The sequence below is a fragment of the Haliotis rubra genome, unplaced genomic scaffold (assembly GCF_003918875.1).
Source record: "Haliotis rubra isolate DU_JTF1 unplaced genomic scaffold, ASM391887v1 Scf6, whole genome shotgun sequence".
Taxonomy (NCBI): domain Eukaryota; kingdom Metazoa; phylum Mollusca; class Gastropoda; order Lepetellida; family Haliotidae; genus Haliotis; species Haliotis rubra.
Genome location: NW_025767301.1, coordinates 3,941,251 through 3,963,188, shown reverse-complemented (window position 1 = coordinate 3,963,188; position 21,938 = coordinate 3,941,251). Strand labels below are relative to the sequence as shown.

Genomic DNA, 21,938 nt, shown 5'->3' with positions numbered 1-21,938 from the left:
CACAGCTAACATGGCAAGCATGAATAAGGGACACAATTCTATATGAAGTTTTGGTGAAGATGCTGACAAATTTGTCAAGCAGAAAAACATTGCATGCATTGAAAGAAAGCTCTATATCCCAGGAATGATCATGCTTTTTGTCCTCTCTTGAGTCAGCTGCGTGGATTTTTTGCTGCTTATTGATAAAATTGTTCAGAATGTTATGGGTATCTACACCGCAATATTGCATTCATTGTAACATAGAAACTGTACATCCATGGAATTATCTCCCATGTTATCATCCCAACATTCCAGATGCCATTTAATGAAGTTAATGTCAGGCATAATAGAATTGTTATGCTCACAACCCATCATGCACTGTACCAGTTTCGGACCATATTGGTTAACTACATGATTTCAGACAAAGGGTTTTGAATGGCCATGTTAATTGCAATTTGCTCATGCTATAATGAGTGGGTTGATGTCAAGTAGGCATTGTAAATACTCAGGTGATGGCTTGTGTTTAAAATAATGGGTTTTTTTATAGCCAGAATGAGAAGTTTTACAGTTGCCACTCCGATGTTTAAAAACATAGAAAACACAAGATACGTGGATGTGCTTCCTATACTGGTATTTCATTGTTATGCAAATGTACTGAATCCCACAACTCACAACAATAAGCATAAGACATGCTTGCAGACTTCATCCTGATTCGGGGTTTCAAAAAGCCAAACAGATAACAAAATACCCTATCATACATAAAATCGTTTAATAAAATACTATGCCATACAGTATAAATATCTAAAAGAAATGCAGTTATAAAACTTGATTGTTAATCAAAACTGTCACTTCCAGTGAATAAAATGGACAAACTCTAAGGCTATGAAATTAATATATACACATAAGGCACTTCTATATTATGTGCTCAGATGGACAATGCTAGTCTCTACAAAAAAAATATATTTACAAATAAGGCACTTCTACAGTAGGAAGCATTGAAGTTTAATTATGCATAACACAATTAAATAACTTGACACTTAAATAAGACAACACTTGGAAGAGACTGACATCACAGAGGAAGCACATTGTATGTCTTGCACAGCATATTAGATTGAAAAACACATAACAAAGCATAATTAACAATGGGTGAGACGATAACACTACAAGATTATCTTTTATTGCATAATAAATTCTTTTCAAAAGCTTCAAGAAAATGACATTATACTTTCTTTGTATCCATGGAAACAGTGGACACTGATCTTTGTTTACAGGTTGTACTGCATGTTGCAGTCAGGTTAGATTGATTTCTATAGCTTAGATTGCAGTGGTAGTTGATCTAGGCCTCGATCCACAAAGCGTTAGCAACGTTACGACCTGTCGTAACTCTATAGTTTATCATAGGCTTACTAATGTCGTAGCGCTTACGAACGCTTTGTGGATCGGGACCCATTTCTTAAAAAGGACATCAGGCACTGTGCACTTTCATTCATTATCACTGCTCTGACTGCAAGGTTTGAGTGTTTGATGCTGAAAAATACCAGAAAATACGAAAGAGGCAGTTTGTATTATGGTAACAAACTTTTAGCATTGGTTTTGAAGAACATATTGATTGTTAACTTTACTCAACAACACTGGTCCACTGGTCACAGGGATAGAGAAAGTTTTCTCAAGAATCACAGTGGGAAATATTTGAAGCACTTACAACAGACAAATACATGAATTAGCATAGGCTGTAGAAGAGAAATATTTTCTGGTGCCAAACACATTCTCAGCACCCATCTATGTCACAGCTGAATTAACACGGTTGTGAAAGGTGGACATTGTCGTTTTGGCAACTAAATCAGCTAGCTGTCTCAGTAAACACATATGGACTAGAGACGCCTTATGGCACAAATAAGGGTTAAAACACTTTTTGCTTTATATCTTGTGGGTACTTTTGGGGGGTTGAAATCCCCAAATCAAATTTGATATGAACCCCTGGTATTATTAGTTTCACTCGCATCAGCATGATACACATTCACGTCACACAGTTACAGAATGTCACAACATTACAATAGCTGAAGATGTCTTAAGTACTCCAGGCCTTGAATGGTGGAAGAATATTTGAACTGTCACAAAGTCTGTAAACAAAGACTTCGTACATTGTAATACTGCTTTCAATTTTTTCAAGGCATGTCACAGCTAAAGAAAAAAGGAAAAGGGTTTCACAAATTGTACCAAGATGGGGTACACCCAACTGCCCTATGAAATAAAATTTCAAAACAAAAAAATGTCATACTATTTCAATGCCTGGAGCCACATTAACTGCCCTGAACTATCAAGCATGTATGTGAACATGAGTTCATTTGTCTGTCTGAGTTGGACTACAATGTATCATTACATTAATTAAAACAGACTTCCCCAGGTAGACAAAATCCATGTAATGCCCAAGTTCTGTTCACCTTGTTCACTGAACACAAGAGTCTTCAAATTACTTTGTTTCCATTCAATTACAAATACAGACATTTAATGCAATTTGAAATAAATAATAGACGATACAAAAAAGCATATTATTGTCCTATAGTAAATCCACACTTCAAGTTACATTCTGCTGAAATTTACAACCTGAAACTTGAATCTGTTGTTAGAAACAGCTGGGGAAACTTTCACTAACCAGTCAATTCTAGTTGGATAAATCAACTATCTATACAAAACATGTATCTAACACATTGTCAGCTAGTTGCCGATGGAAGACCAGCCATCCTATGTTGGAAGCATGTGGGTGAGCTGTAGGGAGACCAGGATGATGGCAGCAACAGTGGCACTTGAGCAGAGTGGAGCAGAGGAAGACTGGCCACTGTTTTCTGTAGTAGTGCTGGCCCTGTCAATAAAATACCAGCCTTAACAACGTGACCACAAGTGAAATAAGCATCTGGATGGAAAGAGTATGTGACATCTCCATATCATCACTGTCAGCATCAACAGTTATCGTGGTAATCATCAAGAACGTGTGTACTCAAATATTTACATCTTATCATGGGACCGGCAGTGGTGTCAAACTGTATCTGAGAGAGCAGGATCTCATCCTTGTGTAATAACAGGACATAAAGCATGTATTATTCCATTTGGGTATGAAGCAAGCAGCTTCAAACTGACTCTCATTTTAGTAGGATCTTACAACACATTCGTGTTATCCGGGTACTATTCTGATCCGGGAATCCTCAAAGTGTGTTGAGAGAGTGATGGTTGCGATATGATGTCATGGGAGTGAGACATAGAGAGTGACATCACATTTTACTTGCTAGTCTGATGGAGCATTGACAGTGATGTCACACTTTACCTGGGAGAGTGAGTGAGTTTAGTTTTACGCCACACTCAGCAATATTCCAGCTATATGGCACGGTCTGTAAATAATCTAGTCTGGGCCAGACAATCCGGTGATCTACACAATTGGGATATGATGACAAGTGTCAACCATGTCAGCAAGTCTGACCACCCGATCCTGTTAGTCGCCTCCTACGACATTGACAAGCATGGGTTACTGAAGATCAATTCTAACCCAAATCTTCATGGGTCTTACCTTGGAGAATATTAATGCTAAGAGAGTGGAGTCACATTTGACCTATGTGTGTTATAGGGCAAACAACAATGTCACCCTTTACCTGGGAGTATGATAGGGCACAGTGTGAGCAATCTGTGTTGTGGTCGTTGCTTGTGTGCTGGTGAGAGGTCGAGGTACAGTGGAACAGATGCGTGCTGCATGACTTGGGCATTTCACAGCGCCAACATAACCAGGAATCTGTGAACAGTACCATTAATCCCATGTAATAAGAGACACACACCACTCGGTGGAGTGTGAGTAGAGTTAGTTATAGTTGATGAAATCTTTTACTGCACATAAATGTTTCTATTAAATGATAAAACTATAATGCTGATGTGAGATATAGCTAGTTAAACTTGCCTATTTTTACCAACAAGACGCAGATAAAGGTTCAGATAAAATGCAGACATTCAGGAACCATGGTGCAGAACTATGATTAAGGCTGTCTTAAAGTAGTTTTGCTTCAAAAACCAGACAAACTACTGATGATATCGATATGAAACAATTATGAACGTAGTATAAGGTCAACAGTGCTTTTTGTTGGATATGAAGTCTCTGATTGTATACCATAAAACACCTACCTGCAGCAGTGTCCCAGGAGGACAACGCATCCAGCTAGAGTTATCTACCCTGACCATCAGATTCCGGTCATAACAGTGGGCATGGAAACATCTAGGTGTGAGGACTGATGGGGCTCCCTCGGACTAAACAAACAAACAATGTATTATACATTTCAACTACACATTGCAATCAATTGGAATTGATTTATCTGTCTCGTGCAATACATATTTTACTAAAATAGGTTTTTGCAGATCGTTTTGAGGTAGGGGAAAACTCTGACCTTCGAGATATTTGAGAGAAAACATCTGCTGTCCTTAGAGAACACTTCCAGCGTGACGTTGGACGGGTCTGTTGAGGGCACCTTCCAACATTCATCCTGTTGACAAACAAACTCCAGGACTCAAAACAATACAACTGTAAAGTTGGTATATAATATCATGATTAACTCAGATTATACAGGTATTCTTCTCCTGAACACTCATTTAGGTGCATACAACTACCCACAAATTTGGTTGCATGACAATCTAGTTTGTTTATATAGAAAAATACAGTGGCTTAAGAAAATTCATAGCTTCCATGTTCACAAGAAAATATGTTACAAAACCATAGGTGACTTAACATTGTGAACGAATGATAAATTGTGGCGATTTGTGTTCAAAATTGATCTTCAGCAACCCCTTTATATCATAAGAGGCAACTAACAGGATTGGCCGGCTGGCTCACTTGGCTGATGCATTTTCTCTTATCCTTATATAGATCGCTGCTCATGATATCCATCACTGGATTGTCTGACCAAGATTGGATTATTTAAACACAGGTGGAATATTGCTGAGTGTGGCATTAAACAAACATTAACAAACAAGTGTTTGCCACTAATATGGCAATGTCCCTCGCTGCAAAAGAAGAGTGACTTAGAGAGTTGGGTTTTATGCCACTTTAAGCAATATTCCTGCAATATCACAGCAGGGGGACACCAGAAATGGGCTTCACACATTGTACCCATGTGGGGAATCGAACCCGGGTCTTCGACGTAATGAGCAAATGCTTTAACCACTTGGCTACCCCACCGACCCCGCTAAAGAAGAATGAAATATACAAGATGTCTGAAATGACTGGTGTCTGCATAATCACCCAATGTAGGCTGTCGACATAACTGAAGACATTAGGTGAGATATCTGGTTTACATAAGTTTGAAAAAAAGGCCAAAGTTTCGTGGTGACCTCGGAGATAACGTCAAGGTCACCCAAATCAACTGGTGTCTGTGTAATCCCCCAATGTAGGCTGCCACCAAATTAGAAGACATTGGGTATGACAGTTCATGAGATATCACGTTAACAAGAAACGGGATGTACGTATGGACGGACAGACGCTGCTGAATACACAGTCCCCCATTCTGTGTTGCGGCGGGGGACAATAAACAGATAAACAATATATTAGTTCTAACTATATCATAACATGCTCACAAGAATGAACAAGAAATGGTGTATCCACGAAGGGAATCAACCCCCAGGTCTTTGGTCTGACAAGCAACTGTGTCCACTACTAGGCAACCAGACTACTATTTAACCTGAAGACAGTAACTATAGGAGAGAGTTACGCACCCCTGGCTCGGACTCGAACACTCGGCAAGGGGTGAGATGGGAGTTGGTGCTACACTTCGCTTTGTCCCAGTGCAGGAAGTGACATCCAGTTGCCCTGTAGAGAAGCAAAGGAGACATTATGATGCATACATGCTGATGAAGAATATGTGACTTATCTTCATCAGATACAGGCCTTCTAAAGAAAATCTTTTTAATGCAATGAAAATCTGATTAGTTTCTACTGGCAAACAAGGATCAGTTGGACCGGCACAGAGAATACGTTTATGAGAAGTAGGTGGAAAAAGAATGAGTGATTTCTAGCATTTGCACATTGTTTGACTATTACCAGCTAAGCAAACTAGAAAAACAATTGTTCAACAGACTCTGGTTTCAGACTTGTGGCTTTAGTTAAGACTGCTATATGATTCATGTATTGTTCACTCACTGTTGCTGACAGAAGTATTCCACTTCAAATTTACAATGAGAAGGGAGTCCAAAACTACATCCAGCTCCTGAAACAAAACATCATACACTCGTACTTCCCAAGGTAATGTTGAATTCTGCTGAAATGTCTCCACCCCAGTTTAAACATGTTATCAATAGCAATAAAGACCCATCACAGCACTCATGGTTTACATTAAACAGCATAGTGTGGTATCCAAACTTAGCCTGTTCCTTTGACAGCCTTTGCTCCTTAAAACTACTCTGAGTATATACAAATAGTCATGTGTGACTATGATAGTGAGTTAGTATTATAAGCAACATTTACAGCAAGGGACACCAGAAATGGGCATCACACAATGTGCTCATGTGCTGAATCGAACCTGGGGTCTTTGGTGTGACGAGGCGAATGGTTAAACCACTAGGTTACCCCACCACCCCTTGTGTGACTATCATAAAGGTTCAAGTCCGGGTGCTGGACAGTTGAGCGTGGGATAAGATATCCCTTTATGTGTATGTTCTCAACATAGAAATCAACTATTCAGTCGTATCTGAATCTTGTGAGAAGGTACTAGAGATACAACAACTGAGATCAATCATACAAAGTTTCAGCTATGGCCTAGTAGTTCCAGGAGATGTCAACAATGTAAAAGTTAATGAAAGGCTGGACAACACACCATGAGCTCTCTTGACCATCAGTCTGGTGAGCTAAAAATATTTGATGAAGCTTGAGGAAATACAGGCCTGACTACCAGTGTGACACTGATTAAAGGTTCACGAACACTCAGAACAGACAAAAACTTGGATGTATGTCTAAAGAAAGTTGCTAGGCAAGATGGAAACACAACATTCATGCAAACAACAAATTTGCTGAACTAGATTTTTCTGAGATTGCACATCAAGACATCATAGAATCAAGAAGCAAAACAGTGTGTATGATTGTCAGCAAAAAAACTGGGGTTCAGACAGGCTTCATCATAGTGGACATTTCACTATTAAATGAAACACTATTTAAATTTGCATAAACAATCTATCATAACATACAGGTTTGGAAAAGTTACACTAGTTCCAATGATTTCAAAACTGAAAAATAATAAAATCCTGTTGATGCTTTTTGTGGACAATGTGGTTAATATCTCAAAGATGAATAGCAAATTTTGTTTATCTGTAGAATATGTGCACTTGAGAAAATATACACATCATGCTATTATATTGATCCAAATCAACAAAACATTGCTAGTTTATGTACCACAGAGAAGGAAAATATATTGCTACATTTAGATCTGCATATTGCTACTTTTCAAATTTGGAACAAATAGCCCTCACTGAAATTTGACATGTGAGGCACACACATTATACTACATGTATAGTCCTCATGGCCTCTCATACGATTAAAACCGGTCTTAAAATACAATTGAAATTTGAGAAAATAAAAAACAAAACATGAAAAAAATTGGTAAAGAATGGTGGGAAGATAAGCAGCAAGAAATTGTTCCTTTTAACACATTAAACTTCATTGTAAGGAAACAGGGGCAATTGGTAAACAACATGGTTATCTTAATCATATGAATGAATTAGACCTAACACCATTGCAGATACGTCATAGCACGCCCACTAATCAAAATCATAGCAAATCCAGCATTCAAAGCCAGGATCCTGGCATGGTAAGGGGAGACAACAACTTTACACAAATTGGTCTGTTTAAGAGCACAATTTTCCAGTACTTGTCTGAAGGAAAGGGTTGGGGTGGACAAAACCCAAACAGAAAGATAACCAGTGAGCATATAAGAAGTGCGGAAGCTGTTACTTACCTCGCAAGGAGCCACAACATTGAAGAGGTCAACACGCAACATGCAGCACATGATGACCACCAGTTACAGTAGGGCTAGTTTTACTATGCACTATGTGCTCATGCACTTTACGACATTTAGTCCCACCTCGCCCCCACAGATACACATCAGCCTGACTGTAATCCACCTTATACCACCCCGAGTCCTCAAACAGGGCTAGGGTGATCGAGTCAATGAACGTCAGGTGAGGCTGGAACAGACAAACAAATGACAACTCAGCTGAAGTACACCTGTATATATTCTTGTTCACAGGGTTTCTTAGGGCATCCATAATTTATGGCTAGGGGGTAGGGGTGGGGTTTGGTGGTGATGATTGTAAAGGGGTTACCCATTTTGTTCTGGGGAGGAAGTGTCATCAATTTTGTACACATCTTTGTAGGAGGGGTTAGCACGTTTGCACATAAAAATATCTAAAAATTATGCTTTAAAATTATGGAAAGGGAGAGGGGGGTAATTTACTTTGTACATGACATGCAGGGGTGGTCACTTACTTTGTACATAAATTTTAAGGAGGGGGGTCCATTCACATTGTACATGCTACTCCATACAAATCATCACACCCCACACCCCCAGCCATAAATTATGAACGGTCCCTTATGTACTAAAGTTATTTACTGATAATGCTGCTCTTCTAAGGATTATCCTTGTTATTTGTGGTTATTTGTTTTTCATTCAAGTTCCCTGCATTTAAGAATATCAGCTAATCAGAAACAACTTAAAGAATGCTGTGGCTGTTTAATAGAAATCTAGGACAAATCCATTTAAATACATGTAAATTATTTACATGTCCTGATTATGCTGATGGAGAGATTTATCAATGTCGATGCCTATGTTTTATCAGTTTAATACAAACAGTTGAGAGAACACTGGCCTTACCATGCCTTGTTTGGCAGCCATTATTGATCCCTGCATTGTGCGAGAGTCCCAGTGGGACGTATTCTGAAGAAAACAAGGTATACAAAGCTGAATTCATTCCCTCAATTATTTTTTATGATTATGTGAAAAGAGTTTAAGAGATGAGCAAAGGCAATTTAAGAAGGAAAATCAAAATATTACAGGAATTAGAATTCCATATACCATAGTATATATACTTAGTCTCATGTAACAGTGTACAGGCTGCTTCTAACTTGGTAACTACACTATAGTGTTGGTCACCCATTGGATTTAGCTGCACTTGAAGCTTTCCGGCTTCAATCATACAGGAAAAATAGTCCACAGAATGAGGCCGGCCTAAATCCCCATGTAAAGATGAAGTTGGAAAGGCTGTCTGCTAGCCAGGCAGAACCAGTCTAGCACATGATGATTTTGAGCAAGAGGAAGATCAAAGAATATCAACCTGACCCATGGGTGAACTACTTCTGGGGAGTGTTTGGGTGACCTGTTTTCACTCAGTCGTAGTATCAAAGATAGGAAGCAAACTACCCTCTGTCATAGTAATAACATATCGGGTATATAAATTCAAAACGGTTCATTGTGAAACCTTTCATAATAACACACAATCACCATCAACACCATGATGGAACAGTAACTTAAATCTTTTTTATCTTCTTTGACAATCATGTACAATTGCAAATTCTGAAACAGAACACAGAGACTCTTTCATTCTTGTCATAATGACCACAAACACTGACAAGCATGACAGAAAGAAAGGGGCCCTTACTCTGATATCCATCGGCCCTCCGTAATCAAACTTATCCAGACAATGGAAATGTTCTTCAGCTATTCTTTTGACCTGTGGTGTCACCAGCCGCATAACGTTATCTTCAAGACGGAGAACTGGCGAGGGATGGACGGTACAGTTCAGGCCTGCAGCAAACAGTGGTCAGTGAGTCAGTGAATGTTTCAGCAGCATTCTGTCTATATTACAATGTCCTGTTAGTGAGTGAGTGAGTTTAGTTTACACCGCTTTTAGCAATATTCCAGCAATATCACGGCGGGGGACACCAGAAATAGGCTTCACACATTGTACCCATGAGGGGAATCGAACCCGGGTCTTTGGAATAATAAGCGAACGCTTTAACCACTAGGCTACCCCACCGCCCGTCCTGTTAGTAGTCATATCTGGGGTAGCAACCCAATTGCTGATAACTTAATAAACATTCCATCATAACCCACCGGATTGAAGAAGTCAAGTCAGTATTTCCTGTGGGTGAAAAGTAAACATGATCGATCTTTTATCATTGATTGATTGTTGTTAAACGCCGCAATCAGCAATATTCATGCTATATGTCGACGGTCTGTAAATGATCAAGTCTGGACCAGATAATCCAGTGATCGACAACTTGAGCATCGTTCTACGAAATTGGGATATGATGACGTGTCAACCAAGCCAGCGAGCCTGACCACCTGTAGTTGCCTCTTACGACAAGCATTGGTTACTGAAGACCTGAATCCTCACAGGTCAGTTTACTTATCAAACTGGAGCTATGAGGTATGGCACCTCACTCACCAAATATTTCCCAATATTTTTAGTGCCTAATAGAATGCTGTAATAGCTGAATCAAGGTGAACATCAACATGACTGCAAAACATATCTAAGATCCCACCACAAACTACAGCCACAACAAATTTCAATGCATTTTGTAAAATGATTAATAGCCATTAACTAAACACTTGTTAAACAATGCATCAAAATTCTCTGAGCAGTATTTTATACAAGTAGCCAAAAGTGTTTAAGCAAAATCTGAATTTTGTGACCAAGCTCTCAAGATACAGTAGCTGGGATCATTCCATTACACAAGTCTTGAGGGGAACTGCCGCAAATACAAAACAGTCAACAACAGAAGAACAACATATGCCATAAGCTCACTTGACTCTTGGTTGTGACTATTATGTGAACTCAAGATTCAATCCCCTTATGATAATGTAGATAGATTTCCTTATACGAACCATTTTCATTACATTTCTTGTACTTATTGAAGAGCCGCTTGGAAAACCCCAGGGCATGGAATATTTCATGGAGAGCACTCTGAAACATGAAATGTCAATTTTATAAAATCAACATTCAGAATCAGTTGTAACATGACTGACTGAAGATGGACGATCATCTAAATTACTCATGCTGAAAATAAATTGATTGCTTGGATGAACTAATCAATCCTTAAATATTTCAATCAGAACACCATTAGCAACAATTATTTCTGTAAATTTTTCAAGGTGAGGTTTGTTTGTAATGAAACTTTCATGCTTATCAATTAAAGTTTATCAACTTCCAACATTTCCCCTGCACTTGAAGAAAAAATACACTTCAGAACAATTTTTTTCATCAAATAGGGTTGAACTGAACATGTCCTTGAATGAACCTGAACATTTTGTAAGGTTTCACTACCTGTGTGAGCAAATAAGGAGCAAAACAAATCAGTATCTGGAGATAGATGACATGATGCTGTTACCATTCCCTAAAAAACTGAGTGAGTGAATATGGTTTTAAGCCGCTTTTAGCAATATTCCAGCAATATCACGGCAGGAGACACCAGAAATGGGCTTCACAAATTGTACCCATGTGAGGAAACGAACCCAGGTCTTCGGCGTGACGAGCGAACACTTTAACCACTGGGCTACCCCACCGCCCCCTAAAAAAATTAACTCTACTGTAGTAATACTGTACCCAGTATAGTCTTTCTTTGTTGAAGCCTGGCTTCCTGAATGCTGATGGACAGAAGTTGACATGTCCAGCCACTGGACGGTCAGTCTGGTCAACTCGGCAAAATGATGCATAGGCTAACACAGTGTCTCCCTGTGGAAAGATTAGTGGAGGTTATACACTAAACAAACATGAAACCATGAACAGCTAAGGGACTGTTCATAAGTTATGGCTAGAGGGTTGGGGGTGGTGATGCTGCTTTTTATGGAGAAGCATGTACAATGTGAATGACCCCCCTAAAATTTATGTACGAAGTAAGTGACCCCTTGCATGTCATGTACAAAATCAATGACATTAATTTTAAGGATAATGTTTTAGTATTTTTATTTACAAAATTGCTGTCACCCCCCTCCCCCCACCAGTCCATGTGTACCAAATTGATGACCCCCTATCTCCCCAGAACACAATGTGTGACCCCTCATAAAATCACCATCACCCCCTAGCCATAGATCATCACATATAACTTCAATATGCACAGTAGGTCTGCAATGAATCCACTATGAGGCACATATATGATACATATCATGAATACTGGGTAACAAATACACTAACTAGTCAGCAGCTGCTGTATTCTTCATTATATTCAGTAGTGTTGGTCCGATTAATTGAAATAATCAAAGATTGGTCGCAGTGACTAAACGACTAAGCAATCGATCATGTTTTCTCATAATCGAACACAAACAATTCTGGAACACTTGTTTTCATTAACAATATTTTTCACAAGGTTGGTTTTGTCTGTTAATTTTCATAAGCACTACAAACTCGTTTCAACTCATGATTGAATTTATCTTAAAGACTCCAAGAAATTTATGTTCCTAACATACTAGTCATGCTTTAAAGATGTGAAATTTTGCCAAAAAAACCCCAAAGAACTAAATGTTTTTTCCTTATTTTTATGTGCATTAACAAATTTCATTAATGATGCTAACCAATATTTTTCGATGATTGATCGGTTGTAATGAACCAATCATCAATTATGAGATTTTAACCAATTCCCAACACTATTACCAGTGAAACAATAACAAAATAACTACTTGTCATGTTTCTTGTTGACAGTGTTAATTTATAAGCAATGATCAATGACCAGATTTTTGCCAAATTAAATAGAAAACAGTGTTGGCTATTATCTTGCCTGACTTGGATGTAATCCATTTTGTGCACACAAATTAAAGTAAAAATACTCTGAAGCAACAAAAAAACAAACCAACAACTAGTTATGCATACAACAAAAATGGATCATGTAATGGCTGGATAACAATTATGATCCCAAAAAATATATTTTGAAGTGAAATGAACAATCCATGTGCAGTACAGTCTGAGCTTTTAATCAACTTCAATAACTTCATTTCAGATTCAATATCCGAATGTACCTTTGAGTCTCTTTACACGTTATAACAAGCAAGAACAACTTGTACGTTAGTATTGAATTGTAAGGTTACTTTTACGAGTACAAATATGTGAACATTAGTGAGGTGAGGTAAGGTAAAATTTCGTAGCTGTGTAATGCCGAAGCCAAGACACTACAGTCCGAGTAGCTGAGACATTCATCTCTCGGACGGTCTTGTAGAGATTTAGCTCGCGTTGTTATCCTGTGACCCTCGATTATCGCGATAGTTAATGTTGTCGCTATCGGGATTAAGAATGCCTAATGACATTGGCATTTTATATATGTTTTCAGTTGACCGATGTTTAATCTTCATTTCTGTCACAAAAATGTGGCAGATAGTCTCAAATTGTTCAACATGATCACAATACCATTCTCACTATGTAATAGGTACAAACAATTGTCAAACATTTATTTAGGACAAGTAACAAATTTAAATATTATTTTTTTATGAATTTTGGAATTGAGATTAGTAATATCATCATGTTTTCAATGAAAACATCTGAGACTTCTCTGCATTTGAATACACGAAAGCAATAAAAAAATTCCGCTTTTTAAAAACGTGCCGTGTGGTGAAGTTACACAATACGTGACTTCCTGAAATGTTCCAGAACTTACTGCAAAGATGAATACCTTAATACCATTAGACATGGCATACCAATGAAATAAATCAATTTTTCAAATGCGATGAATTGTTTTTACGTAATTTGCATATGTAAACAGCCGACCCTTGGCATGGTGTTTCTGCTTTCCCGATGTTTTCATATGCCGCATAAATAGAAAAAGAGAGAGTCCCAGTATACATCAACATAGGATGATTTAGTATATTTTGTCAGACCAAAAAATCGATCAAGTGATCAAATTAATGTTAGACAGAAATCAATAAACAACTTTACAACTTCATGGAATTCAAACTTCATCCATGGTAATCTCCAAATGACGAAAGCGTGAAATCCGAGATCGAGAAACCTGTTTATTCACGACTGTCAAGAAATCAATCACCCTGCGCTGTGTTAGCACCCAATCGAGTTGATTCCAGGGTGATTGAATTCATTAGGGTCAATCGCTTCACTTAGTAGTGCGGAGCGCACCCACCTCGCGTACAAGATACGAAAGGCTGTCTCGCGTACACATTACGTCTCTGTCAATATAGAAACTATCCCTCCCAGTATACTTGTTCAGATTACTGGCAGAAAGGTGAAATACACTGACATTTCTCATGTACACTGACACAATCATGACGGACAGACTTTCACTAACTCCTTAAACATCAAACTATGTCAGTAAGATACTCACTGAGCCAGAACAGACACTAGTGATCTCTGCAGTGACATACAGAACATAGTCTGCATTCTCTACACCGGCGCCATCAGGTTCGTGGTGAGATGGCGCCGACTGACTCCTTCCACTGTACACGGAGTATCCCTTCAAATGGGATTTAGGTATCTGCAATAGTTCCATCATTTCATTATCACCATCATCAACACAATGAGAATTTCTTTTAATGTCACAAACCATTCATTATTTGATCAATAAGTCAACATTAATATCAGTAATCTCATCCAAATAAACGAAGATCTTAGGCATCCCATAAAGGGTAACATCAGAACAATCTTTAGTAAACCTTGACTGACCAATGAAGCGACTCAATGAATCAAAGTTGCTTCTAAAACTTTACAGTAGTTTTAAACAGGTGACTCCCCTTTAAAAACAAATCATTTAAAATTTGCAAATACAAAAAAAAAAAAAAAACACATCTGGAAATATTAAATGGAAAGACGAGGCTGAAAAATAGGCATTCCCATGAGTTAAAGAAAGTCTCTTCAGTTTCAAATGTTGAATGGGAGACAGCCAATGCTTTTGACGGAGTCAGCCATACAGCCTATAAATTCAAAATATAGCGTCATTTGAAAATACATTCCAACTGTCACTTTCCCAATCTGGTAAACAGTGCTCTGATTGATTGTAATAGGATGTCCTAAGATCTCTAAGAATTGACTCCAGATGGTCACAGTGAGTGAGTGAGTGAGTGAGTGCGTTTAGTTTTACGCCGCACTCAGCAATATTCCAGCTATATGGTGGCGGTCTGTAAATAATTGAGTCTGGACCAGACAATCCAGTGATCAACAGCATGAGCATCGATCTGCGCAATTGAGAACTGATGACATGTGTCAACCAAGTCAGTGAGCCTGACCACCCGATCCTGTTAGTCGCCGCTTACGACAAGCATGGGTTACTGAAGGCCAATATTCTAACCCGGTCCTTCTTGGGTCCCAGATGGTCACAGTACTATCAACTATTTTCTGCAATGATCTATATTTTTGCACAATTCTTCAAATAAATGTTTCAAAATAGGAACAAGAAAACAATCTCAGCAATAAGACGATGTAATGCCCATACTATTACACTGAATTCTGACAACAGTACAACTAAGGTTGCTTTGAGGGATGGTGCCCATGGTGATTGTACTTTACTTCCTTTATCTTGTTCATATCAAGAACAATCTCCATTTCATTTCCAAATAGTATAATTTACAAGTTACATGTTTTATTCAAGGTGCCATAAATCTTATTTCTTGATTTATGGTAGAGCTAAGACTATAATGATAGTTAAAAATGCTGTGTTTAAATTAATTGAAAATACATTCTTGAGTGTTTGTCTTTTTGGTAGTAGAATGTTGGTTTTTATTTTGCCACTAGCTTTGAAAGTGCTTGTGACATATTGACCAAGACAAACCATCATCAGGTACAAAATCAACCAGAAAACAGAAACTACTGTTCTTGTTCTAATAGTGCCAATAAAATCATGGTGTTACCTTTAAATAATCCATGCAATAGTCTTGTTTTATGCCATCAAGTTGGGAACACCTACAAGAATAAAGAAAGACTGGTTATTGACAAAATTGCTTCAATTTAAGTAAAAAATATGTATTCACCATTTTAGCAGTATTTCAGTGCCTGCTGTCTGTAAATGTTATCCTTGAAATAAATTAATCATCAACTGCGCCATTCTCACATGGACATAAGACATGCCAACCTGTAACCTGTATCATTTGCAATGAATGAAAAACAAATCAGCCAACCTGACTGAAATTGACTACTTTCTCCAGAATGGAATCTTGAGGAATCTCAATGAGGTTTAAGGTAATTTGCATGCAGCCTGTTGATAGCATTGTGATGAAATTGTGAACTTTTAGTGCTGTTTAGTATCAGAAACTATCAGAGGTGGTCTAAACAGTGCTGAAGAGCAACAAGACAAATGTATGCCATTGACAAATGGAAACAAATCTTCTGTCAACTTATTTTAACCACTCTTTGATTGTAAGTGTGAGTGTCTTAACGTTGCTTAGTACAATATTCCAGTTATATAAGCTTGTTGAGGCAGGAAATGTGGAAATGATGCAGGTCTACGATGTTTATCACTTTCATGAAACCCATGAGTATGGTGCTGACCAACCACGAAACATAATCTGACCAAATTGGGATGTGAACCATTGATAATTTCTTTCTGCCATGCTCTTGAGAATCATGTTCATGGCATTGATAGTTATCCCAACATCTTATCACTGACTGTTCTGGTATGAACTCTGATAATGCCATACTCAATGTGATAATACATTGCTATCTTAGCTGGCCTGACTAAGTGAAAGAGAGATCTCTTCTGAAACTGACATGAAGAAAATACCTAAGGCACTAATCATGCTAATTATGTCAATTTTGTCCAGTATTAATCCTAATATTCCTTACTTTCCCTTGTTGATTCCTGACAGCCATGTTTTTGTGCATGGTGTCCTTGACAGCAATAGTGGTCCCACCACAGGTTTGACTGTGAACAAGAAAGTACAGTTGATATGAGTGCAAACAAGATGGTAAGGTTAATACTACCAATAATCCACATGATCCTACTGGTCTCATGGGGACTTGGGTAGAATGTCTTCTGATCAACCCTCTATGAGCCATGTGCAGTGACTAAATTGGGAACCATGTTGGGATTCAAGGTTACAGATTCCTTCTAGCAACCATTTTGGTCATAAGAAGCCATTTAACATGTTTTAAATGGATCAGGAGCTCAGGCTCATCAATTCAATCACTAGAATATCGGGTTAAGACATGATTATTTATATTTTGCCGTCAGTTAGTAGGAATATTGCTGAATTTGGAATTAAATGTAATGACAAACATACAGGGATTTCAGCTGATAAACAGACTACTAAAATTGGAGATTGAAAATTCACAAATCATTAGCTATCGCAATTCATGAATTGCATAATTGAAATTCATAGTCAAAGTTTACCAATGCGTTTCCATTTCAATGATTTGGGGTTAAATGTTTTCTGTATTCTGTATATAACCTTCACTGACATGCATATATATTCCAGCAATATCCGCGGCGGGGCAGCTAATCACTAAAGGTAGCTGATTTAGCATTCTTACTTTACTTGCAATTATCAGTTTTATGAGAATATGTATCAACAAATGATCCTGTTAACACATTTGCTTCTTCACAAAAAAAATATTAACAGATTTTCTGGCAATAAAATAGCTTTCTCTGTACCCACATCAAAAATTAACATAAAATGTTTGTGTTGAAATACATGTTAGAGACAAAACTGTATGCTTCTCAAGTTTGAGATTTGATAAAAGGACTGTTAATTAGCACCATGAACACATATATAGCTTGTGACTCTTATATGTGAGGTTTGTTCAGGAATCAGTGGTATTATATGGTAAGCATGGTAGAGTAAAAGACATATAAACAGAAAGACTGACTGACTGACTATGGTTTTACGCCGTTTTTAGCAATATTCCAGCAATATCACGGCGGGGGACATCAGAAATGGGCTTCACATTCACAAATTGTACCCATGTGGGGAATCGAACCCGGGCCTTCGGCGTGACGAGCGAACGCTTTAACCACTAGGCTACCCCACTGCCCACTAAACAGAAAGACTTCTCCATGACCATGATACCGCAAGCTTTTCACACTGATACTTTGAACATTATTTGCTAGATATAATGGGGTTATAGCTAAAACGGCACCACAGCAGAACGGGACCAAATTTGTGTTGTGGCTAAACCACACCATATTAGCTACTGATTTCTGGGCTAAAACGGCACCATATATAAAACAAAGTATGACGTTGACTCGTGTTTTATTTCATTTCATTATAACATTAGCAAGATTATATCAACATAAGAGTCATTCTCAAAATCCGTGCATATTTATGTCAGATGTTTGTATCCGACAAACTTAAGTCAAAATCAAACAAAAAAAATTATGGTAACTAACTTATCCCAGTATCTTCTACACTTTACAGTAACAAAATTAGGGAAAATTTATATTTTTATATTTACTTTACACCGGCCAATTTTACTCAATGTTCATGTGTCACAACTCCAGTGGCTGATGTCACAGATGTGGCATTTGAATTTTTTGGGTCTTTTTCATAAGCAATAAATATACAATTTCAAAACTCCATGTTATATTGTAAAACTAGATATTTTAATATATATGTACATGTAATAAATATTATCTTTGGATTTTTTCTTTTCAAAATGATGTTACAAATTTCGTAACGGTAGTGACACAATTTCAGGAAATGTCTAATAAAATGGTAAAATATGAAAAATGAAACATCATTAAGCTTGCATAATTTATGTTATGTATATTCAGAAAAAATATTATGTTATGTATACCCAAAAAGGAAAAAAAATCCCCATAAAACCAAAAAACTAACATATATTTATTTGCTAACATATATTTATTTGCTAACATATATTTATTTGCTAACATATATTTATTTGCTTTATTTAATGTCGCACGCACAACTAAGGTATTTCGTCGACGGTAAACAATGGGTACATTTCATTTTGACACTGGGCGATTTCAGTTGAGTAAATGTACTTAAAACATCAAAGGTTGCGATGTTTTCACGCTAAATTGGGATGCCCTTTCCAATCACTGTTGGCACAGTAGATGTATTTACTATCTAAACATTCTGCAATCCGATTATCAGCTATGGGATGCCCATTTCCAATCACTGTCAGCACAGTAAATATATTTGGTTTAAGCACATTTTTATTTAGATCAAAACCTGAAACCTGGATAGATGCAAATCCATTACATTGTTCAAGCCTACATAGTTGAAATAATTTGACAACAAAAGAATAATACTGTGACAAAATAACAGATAAATGATTGAATAATAAATATGTTTGGTATAGTGTTGGTTATGCCTAGCAAGGAAATGAGCAGCCGCAGAAAATCAAGTTATATAAAACTTGCCTTACATTGAATATATACATAGATTTGATAATTACTGGAAGCGGTTACTTTTAGAAATGAACTGTTGTAATGAGTTCAGAATGTCACTATTAGTTGAGTTATTCAATGCGCCATTATCGTATAGAGTAGTTTTCACATCGTATCCTTGAATATATAAATACATCCTTGTTCTTAAATTTTGATAGTTCCGCCATAATAGTAGATGTATTTACTATCTGCAATCCGATTATCTTATAACAAACTTGTTTTCCCCATAAGATTTTATTTGGTGCCGTTTTCCCCATAAGATTTGTATCCGTTTTCGCCAAGTCAAGGTTCCGTCATGTCCAAATGGTGCCATTTTCGCCAGGTGCCGTTTTGCTGTGGTTCCATTTTAGCCTGAACCCATATAATGTATAGTAGTGACAAATGTGACCATGGTGACATGTACTTGACTATGTTGAGAGTTAATGTGTATGCTGCTCACTTGCTCAAAATGATTGAAATAATGGAAACACTTCCGCCCGTATCCTCCCTTAATTTTCATTCTAGTCAAATAATATCACCTGAGTATATTTTCCTTATCTGATAAGGATGAGTTTTAACATGTTTCTTTAATTATATCTGAACATAATGAAAGACATATCCAACTTATAAAATGCCACTCAAAGAAATTTTTCCTTATGGTTAAAATTTAGGGGGGGATACGTGTGGAAGTCTTACCGAAATAATATTATAAACTTTTATTGTCCATAGGTTTTTGCATACTTTAACATTAATCCTAAAATTTACCTAAATCATATTTTGTTTACATGTTTTGAGACACATTAACAATAAATTATGTGTTATTCACACAGATGATGTTCAGGTAATGTTGAATTTATTCCATCTAATATTTACATAAAACATACATAACGCATAAATAATAAAAGTGATAATACAAAGTTGTAAAATGGTAGGTCATTTTTCATAATTACAAGATGATAAACATTGAACAAAACACCATAATGAAGTTATGACCTTGAAATTGTGTAATAGCTAAGACACCTGTAGACCAAAAACAAACTGGGAAAGTATTTGTTTTCAAGTTTTAAAGTTATCAAATAAATGACTTACCAGATAGAATTTGACTGCTTTTTCGTATGGCTCTTCCTATGGTATCTTTCAAAACATCGACTTCATCCCCGAAGAGGCCCTTTCCAAAAATATACTCCGGTTTTATCCTAATTGATTGATATTGATTCTTGGATGCCCTTTTGTTTCGACCTATATCATAATTCCCAGTGTGATATGATAAATCTTGGTCATTTTCATATTCAAGATATGTAGACTCGACAATATCCTCCTGTACAAAATCGTGCCAACAATGCATATACACTGACGGCCATATGAATATGAAAATTATAACAAAGCAAAAGACTGTATCAGCTTTGAAACTGGGCGTCTGTATTTGATATAAACTGGCCATTTTCTGCACGGGTGACGTCCACAATCGCTATCTAGCATCTTTAAGACTTTTGTGAACGTAACCTATTGTTTTAAATATCATTGTCCGTCGGATTGTTGTATTTCCCGCGTCATAACATGCAAATTGGACACAACAAGTCTTTCTTTCTTGAAACCGGAAGACTGTGACCGGAAGTTAATAACCGAGAAGATGGAATCGATTTAAAACGGAACAGTCCTGAAAATGAATCTGGTTGCATTCGTTGTACAATATCTTTAATAAAATAAATTAAAAAAATTAAGAAAATAATCTGCAAGGGACTTAATGTATTTTTATGTTTCTAAAAGTAAGAAAATCAAGAACATGGGAACCATGAAATCTGATATTTAAATATGTATTCTTGAAATCCCTTCTGGTTTCTCCTATATATAGAGAGAGATTTTCTGTGGAAATACTAAAGGCCAATTTTTTGGGTAAACCTTTTGACTATGGCTTACATGTCATTTGGATGATTTCATAAATCCAAGCTATTTGTTTGTGCAAAGGTGTGTCATTTGATGACATGCAGACATGCAAAACAGTTTCTGTGCAGAAGCAGTTGTTCAGTTGCCATGCCTTTATTGTGTTTCAAAGATAGTTATTTGTCGATGTAATTTATAGATCATTGATTTAAAATGATACTCCTCTACTGTCCTATAGTGAAATTATGTACTTGAAGGTTTTCTTCAGAATTGCAAATATGTTTGCCATAAGAGGATCTGCCAACTACAAATCCAAAATGTCCACCTTTTGACCTCTGTATTATATAATCTACATACAACACCAAGCAGCTGGTCTTGTTTCCATGGTACATGTATCTGATGTTTGAACTACTGATGATTGTCTGATAAACCTTTCTCTTCAGTCATAGATGGCAATTCATATGAAGACCATACACTATCAAAGGTTACACGTATGTAATTATTATTATTTTGTTTGTTTTTCTTCACACGAGTTCAATAATATTCAGGAAAATATCCTGCTTGAATTCCCTCTCATATCCTCCACAAACTATCCATTAATGGCATATTTGTTGCAAAGATTTTAAGTGTGCTTCACTTACTTCTGTCAGCTCTAGTGAGTGAGTGAGTTGAGTTTGATGCTGCTTTTAGCAATATTCCAGCCAAACATGGCGGTGGACACCAGAAAAGGGCTTCCCACTGTATCCAT

The 21,938-nt window shown here is 37.1% G+C and overlaps 1 protein-coding gene across 1 annotated transcript; it reads right to left on the bottom strand.

Annotated features, from left to right (window-relative positions):
* Nucleotides 1-731: 731 nt before the first annotated feature.
* Nucleotides 732-20,930, bottom strand: LOC124255299 (leishmanolysin-like peptidase 2). Its single transcript, XM_046689181.1, has 15 exons — nt 20,399-20,930; nt 16,765-16,843; nt 15,834-15,885; nt 14,315-14,464; nt 11,599-11,727; nt 10,881-10,959; nt 9,652-9,797; nt 8,868-8,930; nt 8,079-8,181; nt 6,146-6,212; nt 5,722-5,815; nt 4,401-4,496; nt 4,141-4,263; nt 3,621-3,757; nt 732-2,839 (listed from the first exon to the last, which is right to left on the bottom strand). Exons 1-15 carry the CDS (start codon nt 20,748-20,750, stop codon nt 2,722-2,724), a joined length of 1,788 nt encoding a protein of 595 aa, XP_046545137.1. The 5' UTR covers nt 20,751-20,930; the 3' UTR covers nt 732-2,721.
* Between the last annotated feature and the right edge of the window lie 1,008 nt (nt 20,931-21,938).